This window comes from Antedon bifida, chromosome 11 (genome assembly GCF_963402885.1).
Source record: "Antedon bifida chromosome 11, ecAntBifi1.1, whole genome shotgun sequence".
In the NCBI taxonomy this organism is placed as follows: domain Eukaryota; kingdom Metazoa; phylum Echinodermata; class Crinoidea; order Comatulida; family Antedonidae; genus Antedon; species Antedon bifida.
The window spans coordinates 2,866,366-2,881,740 of NC_136236.1; the positions used below are offsets into that span (position 1 = coordinate 2,866,366).

The 15,375-nt window shown below is 32.1% G+C and overlaps 3 protein-coding genes across 4 annotated transcripts in view; 2 read left to right on the plus strand and 1 right to left on the minus strand.

Annotated features, from left to right (window-relative positions):
* LOC144855799 (uncharacterized) overlaps positions 1–11,884 on the plus strand; it is a 36,238-nt gene extending 24,354 nt beyond the window's left edge. Inside the window, exons 1-5 of one of the 2 annotated variants that reach the window (XM_078713738.1) lie at positions 6,903–6,940; positions 7,274–7,794; positions 8,471–8,515; positions 8,696–8,800; positions 8,923–11,884. In XM_078713738.1, the coding sequence (XP_078569864.1) occupies positions 7,281–7,794; positions 8,471–8,515; positions 8,696–8,800; positions 8,923–11,411 (3,153 nt within the window). In that variant the 5' untranslated portion in view covers positions 6,903–6,940; positions 7,274–7,280 and the 3' untranslated portion in view covers positions 11,412–11,884. Of the gene's footprint in view, positions 1–6,902; positions 6,941–7,273; positions 7,795–8,470; positions 8,516–8,695; positions 8,801–8,922 lie in introns of those variants that run through there. The other variant, XM_078713739.1, reaches the window with a different exon arrangement.
* On the plus strand, positions 1,601–3,812 carry LOC144856072 (uncharacterized). The gene is made up of 4 exons (XM_078714046.1): positions 1,601–1,985; positions 2,597–2,653; positions 2,795–2,887; positions 3,215–3,812. The coding sequence occupies exons 1-4, from the start codon at positions 1,601–1,603 to the stop codon at positions 3,727–3,729; spliced, it is 1,050 nt and encodes a 349-aa protein (XP_078570172.1). The 3' UTR covers positions 3,730–3,812.
* Positions 11,885–12,135: 251 nt separating the features above from the next.
* LOC144855787 (uncharacterized) overlaps positions 12,136–15,375 on the minus strand; it is a 28,152-nt gene continuing 24,912 nt past the window's right edge. Inside the window, exon 45 of the mRNA XM_078713719.1 lies at positions 12,136–12,394. The gene's annotated coding sequence lies outside the window, so the exon portion shown is untranslated. The remainder of the gene's footprint in view (positions 12,395–15,375) is intronic.

The window sequence follows — 15,375 nt, forward strand, 5'->3', positions numbered from 1 at the left end:
TGGTTAAATAATTAATTAAAGTGTATGTAAACTAAATAGTGATAAAGACGTTAAAATTAATAAAGCTACATAGAATTGAATTACTGTGTCTTTCATTTTCATGAGTACCGATACTTTTTCAGAAGGTTCGAAATCGAACATCATCTAACCTCGGTGCACCGGTCAATCAAAGTAACAGTGGTCCACCGGTCAAATGCAAAGCGTGGGGTATTTCCCATAAATTATGTTTTACGCACGCTCGCACACCGATTCAGCTCCCATAATTATCTGACTTTTTTCAATGGAAGGAGAAGAATAAAGGAAGATGAGATGGCATTAATGGACATTTTTTTAAATTAAAACGGTATAGGCCTATGCCTAGACAGAAGCGGACGTGTTACATGGTTACAGTTCATTAAGCAATTGTATGCGCTTCAATGAAACATAATAATTATGGTCGGAAACATTCTTCTACGGCACAATACGTACGGTACATATGCCTGCTTAGTTTGACATGAACCCAGGTTCAGTTGATGTTTGTCTAAAACAAGGAATTCCAGAAGTAAACCTTCAGACGTTGTACAAGAAGTAGAATGAAGCTCAGATGTTATATTGTACAACGTACATTGTGAAACAGCTAGTACCGTATTAGCCTTCAAACACAAGGATATTGAATAATTCACAGTTCAACAGGAAATGAAAGAATCAACAGGTAAATAACAAATACATATGAACATAATTGAAATATGAAACTATAAATGTGTTTTTACGGTTGATGGTATACTGTTTTTTTTTAATGTTAGCGTGAGAGTGCCACCGAGCAATCTAAAAAAATATTGGGCTTTCCTGTCTGTTATTTATAGATTGGTCACTGTTCCAGCCAGGTGCAAAAACGCAACTATCGACATTAAATTGTCTGTGCAGTATAGAAGTAGACTAACATAAAGTTTACGTTCTTAATTCATTTATAATTTTCATTTAGGTTGCATATAGTAATATGCAATTTGTATATACCAAGCAATTTGGTAATGGTATTACATAAAATGTCATGAATAATAACAATAATTAAATTTATTTTTCAAACGATCGTCGTTGAACTTTTAAGCCTGTTTTCCTGTCGACGTTATTCGACGCTATCGTCGTTGATCGTTAACAGTTCAACGACGATCGTTTGAAAACGATAGCGAGTACCTTTTCCTGGAAATCGTTAACATTTCAATCGATCGTCGATTATTGTTAACGATAGCGTCGAATAACGTCGACGGGAAAACAGGCTTTATGATTGGATTATGTGTTATGTATTTTAAACTTTCGTTTTGTGAAAGCTCAGAAAGAAACGAGCACAAGAACGTCGGCATTAAAACTATAAGGGCAAGAGATAACAGCATATATATTTTATTCTGTAGCTTTCGTCGTTGGTTTAATCGTCATCGTTGGTTCATCCGCCGTAGGCCTACTATATTACTTTTTCCAAAAACAGAAAAGAATCACAATCAAAGCTTTCAGAATCTTGAACTATAATCTCAGCAAGTGCTATAAAGATGACGCATACCCTTGGTTAAGATTCTGCCTTTTTGAACACTTAAATATAGGTGACCTTGAAAATTCTAATTCCAATGCAATGTATTTATTCAATGTACTTCAGAATAGGGGTTCAATTTCACCTACAAATGTTAATCTTCTGCTGGAGATTACGGAACTAACAGAACTGAATCATGCTAAACAGCTTTTAAAAGAATATATGAGGGATAACAAAATTTACAATAGTGATCAAACACAGTTGTCGCCATATCGGAAGCGACTGTTTAAAGCCATGAGAAACGTTGATGGAAATGGATTGAAATACATTATTTCTTTCTACGCTCTAAGCCCAAATGTATTCACAAATGTTTGGGATGTGGTATTTGCACTGGAGAAGAATAAAGATCTTACAAATGAAACAACAAAAATAAAAACATTTGCAAATCTTCTCAATGAAACTGCCAAAGACTTACTACTTAATAAAGGTAAGTATGATTTTAATTTTCCATCTCAAAATAAATTATATGGTATACCGCGACGTAATAACTTTTCTCCTCCCTGCAGCATAACCGTGATTGTTATTTTTAATCCGCCCTATGGGATGTCGATTTGCCAGCGTTTACTGTACATTAAAGCATTTAAAAAGAAAATTATTTCTCTATTGATTGGCAACAAAATAGCTGGGTTTGAAATTTACATTTATTTTTAATCTGTTTTAAACCTACAGATGTGGGATATCAAAATTTATCTGAAACAAACTACTGGGGACTAAAAGATTTGATCTGTGTTGCAGCTAGCCTGGTAGTTTTGTTGAAACATTTGTATTATCTTTTGGCCAGCATCATTTTATTAGATTCAACACAACGGTTACTACGATACTATGCTCTCAGGAGCTGGGGCCAAGTTCAACTAATAAATCCTACATTTAAGCGTGACCAACACACGGCATACTTTATAAATGATGCAACAAATATCAAATATAGGCCTAGATTACTAGTACTACACTATATTTGCAAATTATGTTATTGTTTGTAGTTACTGAAATGATATGTGGAATGTGGTTGATTATTATGAATTTCAATTTACTTTAATTTAGTACCAATAATTCGAAGAAACTGGAAATCGATATGTAGGCCTACACCAATATGTATCGGTAAGTGTTAATAATGAAGTAATGATTATTTTCAATGAATTCACTATTAATCAAAATTATTTATTAAGTGTTCTTCTATTAAACTTAAACCTACCATTTTGGACTCCAATAGCTTTGTTAATTTTGTTTCTTTCTTAATAGTTTTAGCAGCACTGATCGGTGCAATCATCATTTTACTTATGCCTAACATAATTTCGTCATATCCTCCGTCTCACTATTTTGAAAATGATTATGGTAGGTCACTATTTTTACATTATTTCTTCTGTGAGATGTAATATATTATGGTTAATGTTATACACAGGGGTTTGAATTCTTATAGTTTTGACGTAGGCCTAACATTATTAAAATAATAAAAAGTGGTTCAGAATTGGGATCATGATGTCCAAAATGTAATGGATCTTTCGTGACCATACATCTACTGTCTGTTGTAAAACGTGGTAAAGACCCGTCTTTCAGTTTTCACGTTAACCTGCTAAAAGACAAACACACATACAAACAAATAACGCAGACAGAAATATATAACCTAATTAAATTAATACATATAAAATTTATTCTTTGCAGACACAACAGAATATGGTGAAATGATCAAAAAAAGGTTTCAAACCATGAATGCTGATCTCAGTAGATACTATGAGGGTGACAGATATTATTGGTTAAGATTCTGTCTAATTGATTATTTAAGTGTTGGCGATATTACAGATGCTATTGGAAATGACTTGTTTAATGCACTTCAATTAAAAGGCTTAATCACACCTACTAATGTGAGTCTGCTATTAGAGATTACGAAGCTAACAGAAGTGAAGCCTGCCGAAGATCTTATAAGAGGGTATATAAAGGACAACAAACTTCAAAATTATGATGACACAATGTTGTCAGATGATCGGAAGCGACTGTTTAAAGCCATGAGACAAGTTCATCCAGATGCACATGCATTAAAACGTTTGGTTTCTTACTACGACCTAAAACATCATAACTTACAAAATATTTGGAATGTCGTTTTTAAATTAGAAATTGCAGTACTATCCAAGGATTCATACAGAATTAAGAACATTTATAAAACACTGGTTGGTAATTAGGGCATCCAATTATTATTCATTCTCAAATATTTCAAATTGTAAAAAACACGAAAAAGTGTACCTCTCCAGAAATGAAAGTACATTTACGTCCATTTTAGGTAATTGCCTTAAATATAGGCCTATTAGTGGCAATAATTTGAACTTTAATTGCTTTTAGATGAAAAAAAGAATGGAATAAAATATGAAAATAACCTATCTGAAATTGTGTTAATATATATTATTACCGAAAAACATCATTTGGTTTGTACTATTTATTTGTTTTATGGCCAAATTTTGTTAAGTTATTTTTAACCAATGGCATTGGTTAAATAAAATATGCATCGTATTTATGCTTCGTTACGTTTTTTTTAATTGGGTTTTAAAATCGATAGGTCAACCTGGAAATTAAATTTGGCATAAAAAACTAGGCCTACTAATAAACATTGCAAATCCCACAGTTTACAGGTACGGTTGCAAAATGCCATGCTAACGAAAACAATAATTATAATGAACAGACATTCATCTTGGTATAACGTCTTAATTAAGATAAGATAAGATAACTTTTATTGATCCTCAAAAAGGAAATTACATCATAACTAACATTGAAAACTATAACAATGCCTTTGAATAAAAATAATTTGCTGTCGACGAAAACAAGAACCTTGTTGGGTGTAACATACTATAATTTGGTATTATTATAATAATATATTTCATTGAAGCTGAGTGCAAAGTCATGCAACAAAACAGTATATTTAGCTCCGAAAATATATTCGCTTTTGTTGGGATTATAAGTTTCCTACAGTTAGATATAATGGACCTGGAATGTAGCCTACCACCACAGAAAGCACAAAAGGATTGATTAAAGGTGATGGTGTTTATTGAGCACACAATACTATTATAGAGTTGTAGGTGAATTGATACACGACGAATGGGCGTACTGTACCATAACAGTCCTTTCAGTTTATTTAGTTCACCTAACGTTATTTAATCTGCAATATCAATAGGCCTACTCATTGCAGGGCAAATACAATAATTGTGAAAGGTCTCGTTGTGTTACTAAACACAATGGATAAGCCTAGCGCTATGGTTCATTATAATTTGAATTTGAATTTGATTGCTTCACATTAAAAATCAGTTTAACCTTTATCCTTCTGTATAAAAGATGCGATTGAAAAGGAGTGTTTTATTTATTTATAATACATTTCTGGTTTTTTTTTATCTTTTCATATTTACGCATACTGTAGTAGTTTCTTTATATCACTAATTTCATTCATTTACATTATGTGAATTATTTGTTATAATTATATTTGTCGCTAATTTAAATAAATAGCCAATTAATTGTATTATGTTCATTATTAACGTTTTTGGTTTAGATTCAATATAAGATACATGTAGATTCGATTTGGCAATTTACATTAAACTTGTACTTTATATATATTCCTGTTGAATCCGTGTCTGTTTTGTCCAATACTATCCTGAAACGGTATTTTTCATGGTCATGGAATAACTAAAACATCCGTCTGGACTACCAAACTAGTTTGACAAAAAAAGTGGAATGTGCCAAAATATTTGGTAGTGATATGACGTCATCGTGATGGGCACATCACATTTTTTTGTCACATAAAGTTTGCTAGTGTAGAGAGAGCGTTTAGTCCTTTAAGTTTAAATTTTTACAAACTCTCCAAAAAAAAACACAAAAACCATGGACATGATACCACATCGCGCATGCCACACAATAAGGGTCCATTTGCTGGGTCCTCTGACTTGATACTCTCTGTGCATGGATTACTTGTATTATTTAAAAAAATTTAAATGTAAATAATATCTTTGCAGGTTTCTGAAAATTCATCAATCGATGCAATAACTAGTTCAGTAGTAAAGAATACTGGCCATAATGTTTCAACATTAGAAACTACAATGCTTTTAAAATGAAACATTATTCTTCTGTATGTATATGTAGTTTGCTGTCGATAACAAGAACCATTGTAATTAAATATTATAATATTTCATTGAAGCTGACTACAAAATCATTTAACGGAAATAAAAACTGTATTTTTAGCGTGGAAAATAAATTTGTTTTTATTGGAGTAAAGCCTCATACAGTTATAATAGACATGGAATGTATGACCTGCGGCACCGCAGACAAGTACAAAAGGAATGATTAAAGGTGATGGTGTTTATTGTAAAGTGAGCACGCAATACTATTATATAATTGTATGTGAATTGATAAACGACAAATGGGCTTACTGTACCATAACAGTCCTTTCAATTTATTTAGTTCACCTAACATTATTAACTCTACGATATCACGACTCAGTTGTAAAGGAAATATTTGGGAAACGCGTCTTTTTGTTACTAAACACAAAGCAGAATGAATAAGTCATGGTTCATTAAAAATCGGAAAATCAACAAGTAAAGTACAAGCCATAGGACAATAACAACGTGTAGGCCTATATATATATAATGTGAAATTTGCTGTTCAAATTGCTATGTTGATATTGCTGAAATCCACCAGCCGGTTTACAATGTGACTTTCATTTCACGTGTTAGCAACAATTGCAACGATAACTAAACTGTTAGAAATATTGCACTTGCCGTTGTTTTCTTGAACGATGAAAATCATATGAAAACATCCTATGACAAAAGCAGGCCTACGGTTTAATTTTCATCATTATATTACTAATTTAACTAATTATCAATTTAATTCAATATATAATAATATAAAACTTAGCATTCGTTCAATAATGGCGCACGCTTCCGCTCCGTGGAAGTCAACAAGTTGTTAATGTATACAGTCATGCTGTGTAATATCTAAACATTTCATTAATAGGTTAAACAGCCTTATAAACTAAATTGAACTTAACACTGTTATTTTCGCATTACACATTTCTCAGAGACTTTTAGAGGTTTAGATTTACAAAACAAATGATTAAAATCTTTATTCAACGGCCTCTTGTCGAAAAATAATAGGCTATTTCAACTTTCAAACACGCCAAGGTTGTTTGAATTGGTTTATTGATAATGCCCACAAAAGTACACACAATCATAACTACGTTACTGTAGGTTATGACACTGTTGCTTGTATGCATCATTTATTATTTTGTTATATTTTTGACTCTCGACAATGCTGCTGAGTAGATATAGTACGCCATCATAATTACGAGAAACAAATATGGCGGATTGCCTTTAACGAATCTCATATTTTTAGGAAACAGACGAGAAAAAACATATCGTGAGCATTATAGTTGTATAAGATTTTATAATGTAATTATATGTTATTATTTAACTTTATATTAAACTGATTAGGACTAATATATAATAATAATTTGTGCAAAATTCAATATGAAATGTAGTTTAATAATCATATGTTGGCCTAGGCCTATAATTAGCCTATAGTTAGAAATGTAGGCCTACTTTGTAATGTTATGAAAAAGCAGGCCTAGAATGTTCGTTATCATATTATTAATTTAATTGATTATTAATTTAATTAAATATTAGATTAATATAAAGTTAGCATTTAGTTATGTCCTTGATAAAAATTAGTTCTCAATTTTGTTATTTACAGATTAAAAATGGATGAAAATTTAAAGTTCCAAATTTTTCTAGGAAATCTAAGCGAACACTATGCTGGTGAGAAAGTCCGAGAGTTAAGAATGCTTCTATATGGTATTCTATCAATTGGAGATCTAGATCAATCACACGTAGCCTTTGACCTGTTTAACAAACTTACTGAACATGGATTTATTTCTAAAAACAATGTGGAACTGTTGTCCGACATAGCTGAAGTAACTAATCTGGCCTCAGCAAGAGATTGTATAACCAAATACAAGAATACTGCTCAATGTAGCAATGACACAGAGACAGTACGCCTAACAGAATACCGCAAAACACTGTTTAGAGCACTTAAAAACGTTGGAAAGGGTGACTTGAAAAGAGTGACTGGATTCTACAAACTGAGTGCCTTCAACTATAACAACATATGGGATGCTGTATATCACATTGAGAAAGACGGACAACTGGATTCACAACAGAAGATTACAATGTTTGCAAAACTTCTGAACAAAGTGGCAAAACATAATATACTAGGTATGCCTATCACAAGCAATTTATAATTTTATAATTTAAAAATGTTCCTCTTTTTAGTTGTTTAAGTTTAAACTTTTATTTTATTTTGATTTCTTTTTGTATTTCTCGGTGCATTTGAACCAATCAGCAAAACCCTATCAGCCAACAGTTATTCAAACATCGGCTTCAGCATCGACACCAACACGGATTTCAAATTAGCCAATCCAGTAACATCATTAACAAATCCAGTGAATACTAAACAATGGGGTGCACGGGTGCAAAAGAGGGAAAAGGGCTTGATGAGATTCCATTTTCTGAGATTGAACATTCAGATATTATGTAACTAAAAATACTGTGACGCTGTGATACATGTATGAAACACAATACAATGTGAGCTACTCATGAACCATTCATTATCATAATGTAATGATGATATTGATCTGTAGGTGGCGCAAACCATTATAAAATAAATACCGGTACAATGGCGGTATTTTTCATAACCAATCCATCCTCTTGGAAAAAAACGGTCATAGAGAATGATCTATGGTGTCACAACAGACGCTAAAATAATAGTATTGGTTATGAGTATATGACGTTCTTTGGGTAAATGAGGTAATGTGTTAATGGCGTCATAGGTTAATGACGTTGTTTGGATTTGAATTTTGTTACGTATTGTAATTTTGTTTCTATCCTACAGGTAACCGGAAATCTAAATCTAAACCAACTAAACGTAGGCATATCGGTAAGCATAAAGAATATCGTGTGTTTTAATAAATTCACAATGTAGCATTGACCTACAACCAATCAAATTAAATAAGAAACAATCAATGTATTAAAAAGTTATTTTATTTTTTGCACTATAACTTCAAAACAAAAACAAGTAATCATCAAATGCTCTTTATTAATGCTGAAGTTTTTTTAGCTTTAGCGATGGTCTTTGCATTTATTGTTGTCATCTCAGCCGTCATACTCTCATACTTATTCCACGTTTTTGCGAACAAATTTTCAAATTACGAATTAACAGAAGGTAATGTTTATTATTAATTTTCTATTATGAAATTAGTATTATAGACGCTACCTAACGTTGAAATTTGCTAAAAAAAATCTTTTCTGTTCGTTTTACACTTTCATAGATTGTCTTCATTTCAGATGAGCTTATTCGAAACTTCATAACAGCAGAACAGAAAACAAAATTAAAAGACCCAAATATAAGACCACCTACATGGAGAGAAGATCAAGAGTATGACATTTCACAGATGTTCACAGATCCAGTACTGCATATAACTGTAGAAAAAAGAAAAGTCGACGTATCATTGCAAGAATTATTGGATATTATAAAGTCTAAAAACTCCTGTAAAGTATTAATGGTAGGAAATGGTGGAATTGGTAAGACAACTTTGCTTCAATTCATATCTTACAACTGGGCGACCAATTCCGATGATACGTTTGCGGGTAAAATATTATTTATTGTAAACGTAAGAGACATCAAAAAAGGTCGAACAATCACAGATATTATCGTTGATTCAGTTAAGCTTGACAAATTTCGTAAAGAATATGATATGTATGTAAATAAAACTATTATAAGAACTTTTATTGAAAAAAACGACAACGATTTAGTTCTTCTGATAGATGGATTAGATGAGTTAACATATGGGGTAGACATTCCACTGATATCAAAAAGAGAAGAATTGGAAGACAGTACAGTTATTTTGACTTCACGACCGGGTTTTACTGAAAGTGTACATAGGCATTTTGATGTACATATAAAAGTAGACGGATTCTCTACAGAAAACATAAAACCATATATAAATAGATATTTCAACAACGCTAATCTGGGACAGTTATTGATTAACGAATTCAAACTTGATTCATTGAAAAAGAATTGGGGTGGTAATCACAAAAAAGTATTTGAACTCTTTATATCTCCGTTTTTATTGCTTAAAATGTGTGTTATATGGCAACACGAACAAATAATTCCAAAAGATTTTCAACATTTTTTTAAAGACATCTTCCGTTCCATTTTAAATCAGTACATTAACAGAAGTAATGATCAAAAACGGATATCGAACTTTGACAACATTTCAATTGACTATAAAAATGCCATTGTAAAATTAGGGAAAATTAGTTACATTGGTTTAAAAAATAATTTACTTCATTTTACTAAAAAGAAGTTAAATGACCAAGTAAAAAATGAAACTTTAGTTGACTTATCGTTGAAATTAGGATTTGTTTACAAAGATGACCCTACTGTTCAGGATGATTTTGTGGCAACGTACAGATGTCCACATAAGTTATTGTCAGAAGCTCTAGCCGGGTTTTACTTGTCTAACAAAATTGATACTTTAACATCTGAGGAATATGAGTACTTAAGGACGAACAGGAATTTACACATGACAAGAGTTTTCACTATTAGTTTTCTAGGTCCTAATGCAGACAAATTAATGAAACACTGGTTGGTAAATAGGCCCTCAAATTATTACTCTTTTTTAGAATATTTTAAATATGTAAATCAAGAGCACGAACACAATGTAGTGAACTCATTGGATAAACACATGTCATCAGAAATGAAAATGCATGTTGAAAATTTTAAAAATTCGTTAAAGATGCTATATGAAAAAGATTTGCACTTATTCCAAAAAATGAAATTGTTTGCAGATGATTATACAAACAAGGGGGAAAGAGAAATATTTGAAAATATAAACTCAATCATAGAAGAATCAAACATTGAGTCATCTGATAAAGTATGTAGGTTAGTAGCACACGTTGAAATCTTATTACGATATCTGTCAAAGCAAAGCAAAGTACGAAACAGTAGGTATATGATGAAATTACTTCATAAATGGGGTGATAAAGCTCGCAAAATCTACTCAGACGAATGGAAAAGATACCGTTTTGATGAGGAAATAGATACATTTTGGTGGTTTATTGAAGACTTCGTAGGCCTAGATAACACTACTATTGGCTTACAAATTTGCAAATTAATTCAAAACTTTCCCAATCTGCAATATCTGGAAATTTATCATTGGAAAACTGTCACTGCTATGTGGGAAGGGTATTATATGTCAGCTAAACTATTACACGATCTTTTAACATCACCTAGTCGTTATAGAATTAAATGGGATATGCTTTTATTGGATGGCACTGACCTATCATCAATCAACGGAAGTACGCTAGCTAATATATTGATTATATTTCCAAACTTAACACGTCTTTCTATGAATAATTGTAATTTAACAGGTACTATTGTAAATGACTTGCTAAGTGAATGTTATAAAAATCATATAATGATCAAAAGTGACCTGATATCTGTCAATGGAAATGACATTACGAATATTGACAGTACATCATTAATCCCAGCATTTGTTTTAGTAATTAAAGGGAATCGCAAAACATTAGAATTTGAAGAGTGGAACTATTACAGTTGGTATATAGAAACTAAATGTAAACCTATATTTAAAGCGCATTTATTTCGTCTTTTAAATATTTTATATAAAGTTTTAATATATTCAATAATTATAGCTACAACATCTTTTCATTTTCTTCTATTCTTACGAGGATATATTTCAATTTTTACATTATTAACCATTTATATTTACTTATGGGTAGGTCTTGATTATTTTATTTACCTTCAGTCATAACTTAATTAAGCTAAATTTATCTGAATAACATATTACGGTATATGCGTTTCGTATATTGAATCAAAATGTTGCTTACCCCGTTTAAACACTACCTTCTGAATATCGATGGTTATTCAATGATCTTATCTATTATTTGTAGTATTTTTTAAAGTAAAGTATCAGGAGACAATCTTACTGTTGTTCTAATTACTAATTTTTGTGGTGTTGTATCTATTTTAAATACAGGGTATGTATAAACATTTTAAAATTAGAAAAAAAATATTAATGTTTTTTTTTGTTATTATTGATATTGGCCTATTGTTTATCCTAGAAGTATAGGATAACTTTTGAATCTATTTTGTTTTATGTAAGAAAAAACGTTTATTTAGTTATCGTCGATCGTTATCGGACCTTAATATTTTTATATATTAATTTATTATATCGATTATATAAACCGAGGATACATTTTATTGGTTTTTATTAATCGTTTTAAATTATAAATTACTTTTATGAGTGTGTATTTTCTTTTTTTGGGTATAATATAACTTGATTAAATTATATTTGACTTGATTTATTGTAAAATTTTGCTTATTGTTTATTAAACTTTGTCCGTTATATCTGTCCATTATGCAATTGTTTTCCGTATGTATGCGATGCAGACATCATGCATATTCAATAAAGTAGTAATATGAATATTCATGTTACACGCATTACCGACCGACAAGAAAGAACGCTATAAGAATGCGTCCAGTATTGACAGGCACTGCTGTACTTTACTCGTACGGGTATCTAAGCTAACCACTGTACTACTAAAATGTGGCTAGGCCTAATAGTTCTACATTAAAATGAATATAAGTTAATGCAAGCTTACCCTGTAGTCACTCCTTGAGTCCTGGCTTGACAAATGTCGGGCCTATATTTCTTGAAAAAAACTGCCGCACAACATAGCAATAGTAAACACATCTTAGACACGTGGGCTGGAACGCCATAAACATAAAATACATCTGGTGAAGAATGAATGCAAATGAGCTTATTCAAGCGTGAACACAGCAATATAGGTGGCAGCACACTCACTTTAGACGACGAAAGAATTATTTGACATAAATATGTGTTGTCTACTTTTACCGCATTCAAAGTTTTCCAAAATTAAATTCTTAAATGTAAACAGTGACAGTATATTTCAGATATATATTGTTTTAAAATTTTAATAATTAATCAGAACTTGTACAATTTGGAAAATAAAATAGTTTATTCTCAACACAAACTGAAATGAGTCGTATTCTTCTAAAAATAAACACTGGCAGTGCTACTGCTCGGTTAGAATAAAAAGAATTTCAAAATTGAAGAGCATTTGGGAAATATCGGTGGTAAGACGAAGTATAGGAATTATATTAAAAGTCTGGGTAAACTTAAACGTAGTGCTGTAAATGAAATCTGCGATACTATTTTGTAAGGAGAAATTCAATCAACAAATTTACGTCAATGGCTACCAGGATGTATCTATGTAGACGGTTACCTGAACCAGTACCAGTTAATTGAAATGCATAAAATAAATTTAATGATTTATGCCAAGCATAATGTGTACAGAAAACTAAGCAACAAAATATCGAATTTTTATTTTCAATTATTTATTCTGTTAATGAGATGATATAACTAGAGTTTGTTTTGGATCTGGTTTTTACAGACAAAGAGAATACTATAAATGGCATTAGGCAGTCTCCACCACTGGGTAAAAGCGACCATATGATGTTACAATTTTCATTGGATCTTGTAAGAGATGACAGAATTGAACCAAATATTCGAAGTTACAGGCATGGTAATTATGATTTGCTGCGCGAGAAAATTGGTTTGGTAGATTGGGATGTGGTTTTCAATGACAAATCAGGTATTCAATCGTGGGACGAATTCGAGCATATTCTTGCGAAGAATATTGATGAGTGTATCCCGATGAGGAAGGTTTGCCACGGAAGAAAACCTCTTTGGATGAACAAAAAAATTGAAAAGCAGATTGCCAAAAAGAATAAATGTTGGAAACAGTATGTAAAGGCTAAGAGAAAACAAAAAGTATGTGTGTCAGCAAAATGGTCGAAGTTTGTCCAAGTAAGAAATCAAACTGTAGATCTGATTCGATGTAGTAAATCTGACTTCGAAAATAAAATAGCAATTGAGATCAAATCTAATGAAAAGTCTTTTTGGAGGTATCTCAGTTCTCAGATCAATATAAAGTCTGGTATACCCAACTTAATTGATAGTAATGGAAGGCATGTGTCTGATGACAAGGATAAGGCTGAGTTGCTAAACACGTTTTTTAGTAGTGTATTTGTCGATGAAAATTTTTCGAATGTACCGGCTGTTGATGAAATTTCAGAAGAGTTTTTATCTCAAGTTGACTTTCCTTGTGACGAAATCTTAAATATTTTATCAACGTTGAATATTACTAAAACAGCTGGACCTGATGGTATTCACCCACGCATCTTAGTCGAACTAAAGGATATCATTTGCTACCCCCTCCATATTATTTTTACGAAATTGTTTCAAGAAGGAGCCGTCCCAAATAGTTGGAAACGGGCTATAGTGGTACCGATTTTTAAAAAAGGAGTGAAGTCTGACCCAAGCAACTATAGACCTGTGAGTTTAACTTCGGTAGTTGGTAAAATTATGGAGAGAATTATCAGGAAGGAATTATTGGACTTTCTTGAACATCACTCACTTATTTGTTATGAGCAATTTGGTTTCCGGCAAGGTCGTTCCTGTGCTTTACAATTACTTGATGTTCTTGAAAACTGGTTTTCTTATTTTGATAATCAGGATTGTTTTGATTGTATCTACCTTGACTACAAGAAGGCTTTCGATAGTGTGCCTCATCATAGACTCCTTCTGAAAATGAGTGCATTGGGTATTAAAGGTAAACTTCTAAACTGGTTTCAAGAATTTCTTAACGATAGACAACAACGGGTTAGTGTCAATGGATGTGTTTCAGATTGGGCTGATGTTCGTAGTGGTATCCCGCAAGGAAGCGTCGTTGGACCTGTTCTTTTCATTATGTTTATAAATGATTTACCTTCTGTTATTTCTTCCTCTGTACGCATGTTTGCAGATGATACTAAATTGTATAGAGTAGTTAACACTGGGAATGATGCTCAAGTTCTACAAGAAGATTTAGAGAAAGCATGTGACTGGTCTGACAAATGGCAATTACCTTTTAACGAGGGTAAGTGCAAAGTAATGCACTTTGGGAAGAAAAACAACAAACATCTGTATGCCATGCGTGGTTTCTTATTGAATGAAGTTGATCATGAAAAAGACCTCGGAGTTACTATTGACTCTAAACTTGTTTTTAATGTACATGTGGCAGATGTAGCAATGAGAGCAAATCGGAAGTTGGGCATGGTATATCGAGCTTTCAAGTTTTTAAATATGGATGGGTTTCTTCGTTTATATAAAGCTATTATTCGTCCGACCTTGGAATACTGCAACGTTGTTTTTAACTCGCTACATTGTAAGGAGGAAGACCTATTGGAAAAAGTCCAAGAACGTGCCACCAAGCTTATTTTTTCCATTCGTCATTTACCTTATTCAGAAAGGCTGAAAATTCTCAACCTACCTACTCTCGCATACAGAAGGCAAAGAGCTCATTTGATACAGATTTTTAAAATTTTACATGGAGTGGATAGTATTTCTGCTGATTCTTTTTTTGAGCGTGATGAAGATGTTAGAACACGTGGTCATTCTTTTAAATTAAAATTTAAGTTCTCACGCACAAATTGGATGAGGGATTCATTTGGTCGAAAAGCTATTATATTATGGAATTCGTTATCGGAGGATGTAGTAGCTTCAAGATCAACCAATCAATTTAAGTCCGGTCTTGAACGGGCATGGTCCAACCACCCTCTTAAATTTGCGCCATATTCAAGAGTTGATGTAATTATCAAGAGGGGCTTATAGGCATAGCCTAGCCTCGACTCCGGACCCAGCACCGCTGAGC

What these genes read in the sequence shown, in the direction of transcription:
- LOC144856072 (XM_078714046.1), top strand. Translation starts at nt 1,601, where the DNA reads ATGTATTTATTCAATGTACTTCAGAATAGGGGTTCAATTTCACCTACA. An exon ending in AGACTTACTACTTAATAAAG is followed by an intron (nt 1,986 to 2,596) that starts GTAAGTATGATT and finishes ACTTTAATTTAG; the next exon opens with TACCAATAATTCGAAGAAAC. An exon ending in GCCTACACCAATATGTATCG is followed by an intron (nt 2,654 to 2,794) that starts GTAAGTGTTAAT and finishes CTTTCTTAATAG; the next exon opens with TTTTAGCAGCACTGATCGGT.